The 7,348-nt window shown below is 51.8% G+C and overlaps 1 protein-coding gene across 1 annotated transcript; it reads left to right on the top strand.

The window, feature by feature from the left end:
- The first annotated feature begins 972 nt into the window (after window positions 1-972).
- Window positions 973-1,482, top strand: LOC136635072 (uncharacterized). The gene has a single exon (XM_066610171.1). The coding sequence runs from the start codon at window positions 973-975 to the stop codon at window positions 1,480-1,482; it is 510 nt and encodes a 169-aa protein (XP_066466268.1).
- The last annotated feature ends 5,866 nt before the right edge of the window (window positions 1,483-7,348 follow it).

Consider the following 7,348-nt stretch of genomic DNA (forward strand, 5'->3'; position numbering starts at 1 on the left):
CACATCCTAAGACCCTCTGCGGAGGATTTTCCATCCTCACCCCTCTCTCCTCCATCCTCTTGACAGCTCAGACTTGCTCTGGGGAAACCCAACCTGGCTCCTTCCCAGATCTTGGCTTGCAGACCTTAAGACTCCAGTAGGCTGTAGTCCACCCTAGTTAAGCCGTCCACCCTTCTCCTTCTGGGACACTGGCGGCTGTTTGTTTTCTGTGGGTCCTGGGGATCTCCAGCCAACGTTTCAGCCACCAACTATAATTTTAATTATTCTTTTTGGGGGAGCCAAGGAAGTTCCAGTTTATATCAAAAAATATATTTAAATAGGGAAGGTGGCCTTCTGTACGAGAGGCAGGCGAGGTTGGTCAGAGAACAGGTGGTTTTCCCCTGTGCCCCAATCCAAGAAGTCCACCCCCTCCACAACCTGGGCTGTGAGTAGGTTTGCCCCAAGCTACTCTGTTTCTTCAGCATCTATAGGAGGCAAAAATTAGGCTCAGCCTATTGCTAGCATTGACTGCTTCCTGATGCTTTCCACCCCACCCCCAGAATTATTTTCCATACGTATTGGAAATAGAGAAGGATTTATTTACGGATTGGCAGTGCCGTGACCTCACCCAAGGTCCAGCTCTTCAAATCACAATGCCCCACCTCGGAACCCCCTGCTTTTGGAGAGCACCAATCCAGGAATGGTGTTAGGGGGGCTCAGGGCCTCCGTGGAAGGCTGCCACCCACTGCGTCAAGTGGGCCACCTAGATCAGTGCAGTCTGTGCTGATTGGCTGGGCCCCCCAGGGTTTCAGAAATGGGTCTGTCCCGGTCTGATCTAGTGAGTCTTCCAGGGTTTGAAGAATATTCGGAATGCAAAACAGGCCCCGTTCACTGAGCTGTGGTCCTTCAAACAAATTCATCCCACTATGTCCTGTTGATGTTTTCGTCTTCTCTTGCTTCTCTCTTCCTTCAGGTTCACCCCCTCGCTCAGACATGGCCAACTGCGGACCAGCCTGCACCATCCCATCTTGCGATTCCACCCCAATCGTGGGCTTGGGATCAACGGGCTGCAGAGGCCTCGGATGGGGCTACGGAGGTCTTGGAGGTGGATGGGGCTACCGAGGTCTTGGAGGTGGATGGGGCTACGGAGGTCTGGGGTACGGATATGGTGCCGGCACCCTGGCTGAAACCTCCGGCAATCTCGGCTCCTTGCCTGGAATCATCCCTTCCTGCGTGAACCAGATCCCACCGTCTGAAGTGGTCATCCAGCCCCCTCCCTCCGTGGTGACCATCCCAGGGGCCATCCTCTCCTCCAGCTGCCAGCCCGTGACCGTCGGAGGCAACACTCCTTGTGCCATTGGGGGCACCGGGATCATTGGATCCGGCTTCTCTGGTGGATCTGGCAGAGGTATCTACGGTGGTAACCTTGGGTACGGTCTGCTCGGGCGCCGTTCTGGCCGCAGAGGCAGCATCTGCTTGTCCCCCTGCTTGTCTCCCTGCTAAATTCTGACGGACTGACTACATCGGGAAAAGAACAGAGCAGAAGGTCTACGGTGGAACATGCACGCCTGGGTTTAGAGATGCTGAATACCCTCAATCCCAGTGGGAAGCAGGGGGTTCTCAGCATCCCTGAGGATCAGGTCCAGCTACATCTGTTTGCAATCTGAATGCATCCCACTTATTTATTCTCTTCTTCTGATGGTTGATTCATCATTCATGGGGGGGGGGGATCTTGGGCCTCCCTCCAGCAAAGTTGAGAGCAGAAATTAACTTGGCCCATTAAATGTGAATGCAGCTGAATTGGGAAACAAAGTCAAAGGGGTTTTGTGTAATGGGGGGGCAAATGTCCTAGAACACCCTCCCCTGCAAATATATTCATCATGGAGGAAGCTGTTTGCTACATCTGTCTCTTGCCATCTTCGTTCTGCTTCAGTTCTCCACTGTCTGTATTTTCCTTCCTAATAAATCTGACCCTGCATCATAGATCTGGTGTCCTGGTTTTGCTTGCATCTGTGAACAACAGAATTGCCTTGGGGGAAGGGGTCGCAGCCTAGCAAAGTCCTGCTCCCTGTAACAGCTGGAAGGTCCCCCTAGATCTCCCCCTAAACCTTGAGGGAATCTTAGGGGCAGCCCCAGACACAGGTAAACAGTGGCAAAGCAAGAAGCGGAGAAGGGGGACCCAAGTCACATGTGGATCTACTTTCCTTCTTTCTTTATGCCCTTAGCAGCCAGTAGGCATTTCTTAAATTTGCCAATGTGGACATTTGACCGTGTAGATTTCGAGCCCAAGCCTATCCATGTCTACTCAGAAGTAAGCCCCAGTATAGCCAATGGGCCTTACTCCCAGGTGGATTGGGTGAGGATTGGGCTGTTAAGCTGCATGTTGGTGTGGGGTCAAAGCAAGAATGGTGTGGTGAACAGCAAGAACAGGAAGCATCTATATACTTGGGGAAACCTCCCTGCCCCAATGAGCTTACAATGTATGCATTCAGGAAAATGCAGTCTGGGAAAGTCCTGGTTGGGAATAGTTTGCAAAAGATCTCTCTATGGAGAGCTCAACTCCATTCATCAGGATTGCCTTTCCCAGGGCAGGTGAACCCACGCAGGTGCATTTACAACAGTTGTCCACTAGATGCCGCCCTGCCTCCCTTTAGTGCTACTATAGCTGTAGAAAGGGGGGTTCACGTTTGAAAGGGTGCAGGGTGTGAGTTTGAACCCCCACGTTCCACTTGGGGGTCCGCCCGAGAAAAGGACACCATGTAAGTCATGCAGTCACGTAGCTCCAGAAAAGGGCTTTTGCACAACCAGTCATTCAACTCACTGTGGACCCAACTTGTCCTAGTCGCACCTCCGTGCAAGCCCTTAAGCCCACCCTTCTGGTTCCTCGGACACAACGCTTTGTGTGTGGTTCCTGGGAACCCACAATTTGCACATGGCCAGCCAATTCAGGACAGTCCCATGTGTCTTCCTTCAATGCCACTGTTGCACCACAAGAAAATGGAAGGTTATCTCTGATAAAATAACAGACAATTGGGGTGTCTGAAATTAAATAGGGTGTCATCTTCCTCTTCCTCCTCCTCTTCCTCTTCTGCTCATTCTTTCTTCTTAAAAGAAAAATAGATATAACATATTTTTTCTTTATAATTGTTTTTTATCTTGGTTGGCGACCTTCAGTCTCGAAAGACTAAGGTATAAGCCTATAGCACCCGGTATTCCCAGGCGGTCTCCCATCCAAGTACTGACCAGGCCTGACCCTGCCTAGCTTCCCAGATCATGGTATAAGCCTACAGCACCCGGTATTCCCAGGCGGTCTCCCATCCAAGTACTAACCAGGCCTGACCCTGCTTAGCTTCCGAGATCATGGTATAAGCCTACAGCACCCGGTATTCCCAGGTGGTCTCCCATCCAAGTACTAACCAGGCCTGACCCTGCTTAGCTTCCGAGATCATGGTATAAGCCTACAGCACCCGGTATTCCCAGGCGGTCTCCCATCCAAGTACTGACCAGGCCTGACCCTGCTTAGCTTCCAAGATCATGGTATAAGCCTACAGCACCCGGTATTCCCAGGCGGTCTCCCATCCAAGTACTGACCAGGCCTGACCCTGCTTAGCTTCTAAGATCAGACAAGATCGGGCATGTGCAGGGTAACAGTTGCTACATAGTTTTTTGTTCTGTTTGTATTTATTTTTGGGGTTTTAAATGTATTTTTTCTCGCAAAAAACCTAAATTTGTATTTTATACACGCACACGCACACATACATATGTATGTATGTATGTATATGTGTATATTAAAACTTCCAGTTCCCTGCCTTTCCATTGGACCATTCCAGCGATGTGGAGAGGGGGGATTTGCTGCATGGGGAACAGCCTATCCTCCATACCTTCTTCACCCAGGCTTCGCGCACTGGAGAGGACACTCCAACTTCGCCATATGGCGTCGGCACAACACGGGAAGCAGCAGTTTACCGGTTATAGAGAGACCAGGGACAGACTGCACTTGCTCCCGGTGTGGAAGGGATTGTCACTCCCGAATCGGCCTTTTCAGCCACACTAGACGCTGTGCCAGAACCACCTTTCAGAGCGCGATACCAGAGTCTTTCGAGACTGAAGGTTGCCAACATGAAAACTTCAAGTGAAAACCAGACAACGAGAATTAAGATGCAGAGTAAATTTTATTAGGATTGAAAACAAAATGGGGTTACAGGAAATATGGGGTTAGAAGGGAACAGGATAAAGCACAAGGGTACAGAAGTGTAAACAACTTTCTCACTTTGTTAACAAGCTTTTGGGGAAGAAGTGAGAGGGAGACAAAGCGGCTGCGCGTTGGATTTCTAGCACCTTCTTCATCTACCAATTCAAACCAGTTGCCGTTTCACGGACTAACAGCACAGTCCTATAGGGCTGGTGGCAATGTCATAACGCTGGTTATGACATTGCAGAGACCCTACGGAATTGCACGGAGTGGGCTACCAGTGGCCAAAATGCTCTCCAAAATGGTGGCAGAGAGGGAGGCCCATTCCCAGACCTCCATCGACAGAGGAGCACAGGTAAGGTAGAGCAGTGGATGGAATGGGGCAAATTGGATGGAATGGGGTGTATAGGAGGCAGTGCACATGACCTGCGCCACTATGCTATCCCCTTTCTTGCCTCACATCTTGCCTCCAATGCAGCCAAAGATCTGGTGCAGGTCTGAGGAGACCCACTGGTGATTGGGAGCTTTTGGGGACACAAGGGAATCTATTTTCTCGAACTTCTCCCCAATCCCCCTAAACCCCCGATTCAATCCCCCCACCCTTTTACGCAACTCTATGCAATGGCAGGGAAATGGATAGGATTGGGCTGTAAGTTAACGGTTTTGGTCGTATCTCAGGCATCCATATTCCATGTAGACTTAGCAGGGGGGCAAGCAGATGTTGGGTCTGCCCCCGAGGTATCCTCCAAAGAGGTTTGGAGACCAGAGGTTTCTGCCGTAGGCGATACCCGAGCCGCGAACGGCACAAGGAGTGTTGCCCCCCACAGTGGTCGGCTCACAGCTGGCGGAGAGGATGTGCCCTGGGATGGTCACGATGGAGGGGGGAGGCTGGATGACCACCTCGGACGGGGGGATCTGGTTGATGCCTGAAGGGATGACTCCAGCCAGGATGCCCAGGCTGCTCGAGGTTTCAGCCAGGCCTGCACCGCCGTAGCCGTAGCCAAGACCGCCATAGCCAAGACCTCCAAGGAACCCAGCAGCTGGGTTTGCAGACCCTGCCGATCCAAACCCAACCACCGGGCTGGAAGCACAAGATGGGACGGTGCAGGACGGTCCGCAGTTGGCCATGGCTGAGCGACGGGTGAGTCTGAAAAGAAAAGAAAGGATAATCAACACGAATATTCTACACAAGAACTCTTCATTAGGAAGCTTCCTTGTGAGGGGAGGACCATCATTCAGAGCATCCGCTCTGCAAGGAGAAGGTCTGAGGTTCAGGCCTTGGCACCTGCAGGTCTGTCCAGCAACAGCCCTTGAAAAGAGGACACTTGCTTGACACTATGGTGTCCCTGCTTCTGCCCCAAGATATCATGGGGATATCTTGATTCTGATACCCCACATTCTGCTGGAGATCCCAGGCACCCACAAAAACCTCAGCCTCTCGGGGTACTGCAGGGAGAAGGGATGACCCTTCAGCTAGTTGAGGGCTGCACCGTCGCTTAGCCTTTCCGGCACGCAAGCCGGGATCCAAGAGGGATCCCTCCCTGCAGAACTTGGAACCGTCAAAAGAATTCAGAAGGAAGGATAAGTCTGCATTGCTGCAGAGATGGTGGAATCCCTACCGCCTAGTCTCTCAGTTGGGGAGCCCAAGCTGTGCCTGCAGAAGGCCCTGGGTAGCTTTCTCAGCATCTTCAGGGAGGGCCAGCTACCCCCTGGACAGGCAGAGAAGGTGTCTCCCCATCACGGGAACTGCAGCTGAAATTCTGTGGAGACCTTGAGGCCCACATACAACCTTAACCTCCTGGATTCCGTGTGGAGACGCCAAGGTCCCTTTCAGCTCAAGTTGGATGCAAGGGATCCCGCAGAGTCGGGCTTACCTCCCGCAGAGTCGGGCTTACCTGGTTCTCCAAGGAGCAGAAGGAACGAGAGAGTCAGGTGAAGCTGTTGGGGAGGCTGTCCAGGGTGCCTCTTTATATACCTCCAGCAGCAGCGCCGTCAGAGGCCCGGATGCAGCAGTCTCTGCCTGGAGGCCTTCATTACTTCCCGGCAAATTGGCTCTGCAGCGTCCTGCTCCCAATTATTTTAACCGCCACCGAGAGCTCGTTTGTTTTAATCAAGCTCTGGTCGGCTTCTCACAGTACTGCCTCTTCATTCCAAAGCCCTGATCTTTCCCTGGGAACCTTCCTCTGGTTTCGACGTGGATCAAAGGAGCAAGGCCGGCTCTGTAGGTGGGTCTCACGTGGCACAAGCCCTGGTTCAATCATGCTCTAACTTCGCTTTCCCAGCATCATCTCTTGTGTCCTCCCCAGCAAACCGCTTTCCCAGGACCGCTTCCTCCCAAGAGGGTCTCACCACTATATGCCTTATGACAGCTAGGGGCAAATAGGTAGTCTCGGGGATTGGTTGTGGGTCATTCTGCAGACTAAGGGCTTCACACAGCAGCGTCACACAGACGCCAACCTCCGATTGCAACACCAGTTTCAACAATCGCAACAAGCCTTTCAGCATGAAACATACAGGGGCAATTCCTCTCCGGAGTCTCTGATACATTTTTCATGTATGTGCTGTTACCAAGGACAGGCTTCCCTCCACACACACAAGCCTCAGCCCCCCATTATTGACCAGAGGCCCTCCTCTGGATGTCCTTTACTAGGTATGAACGGCCAAGAAGGTGCTGATCAGAGGGAGGGTCTTTTTGGTGGTGGCACCTCTGATGTGGTAGGCTCTGATGATGTAGTCTCTGATGATGTAGGCTTCCTGGGAAAGGGGCTTCCACATCATAAGAACATAAGAACAGCCCAATTGGATCAGGCCATAGGCCCATCTAGCTGGACTAGATGGGCCTATGGCCTGATCCAGTGGGGCTGATCATATGTTCTTATGTTCTTATGATGTGGAAGCCCCTTTCCCAGGAAGCCTACATCATTGCCAGCTTGGTCTTCTGGGCACCAGTCAAAGAGTTTGCTACTTCTCAAAATCTTTGGCCAGGATTTGTGACTGGTTTTCCTATCTCTTGCTAGAGATGGTGCTACTTGTTGTCTGCTCCTACAGTTTTGGTTGAGAGTGATGCAAAGATGCCCTTCCACATTTGACCATGTCACATGACATTATTATTTTTTTTCGGAGGGGGTTGGAATTGGCACCTCTTGAGAACTTCCATCCAGGCACCGTCCTTGGTTA

This window comes from Tiliqua scincoides, chromosome 15 (genome assembly GCF_035046505.1).
Source record: "Tiliqua scincoides isolate rTilSci1 chromosome 15, rTilSci1.hap2, whole genome shotgun sequence".
Classification (NCBI taxonomy): Eukaryota; Metazoa; Chordata; class Lepidosauria; order Squamata; family Scincidae; genus Tiliqua; species Tiliqua scincoides.

What these genes read in the sequence shown, in the direction of transcription:
- LOC136635072 (XM_066610171.1), top strand. Translation starts at nt 973, where the DNA reads ATGGCCAACTGCGGACCAGCCTGCACCATCCCATCTTGCGATTCCACC.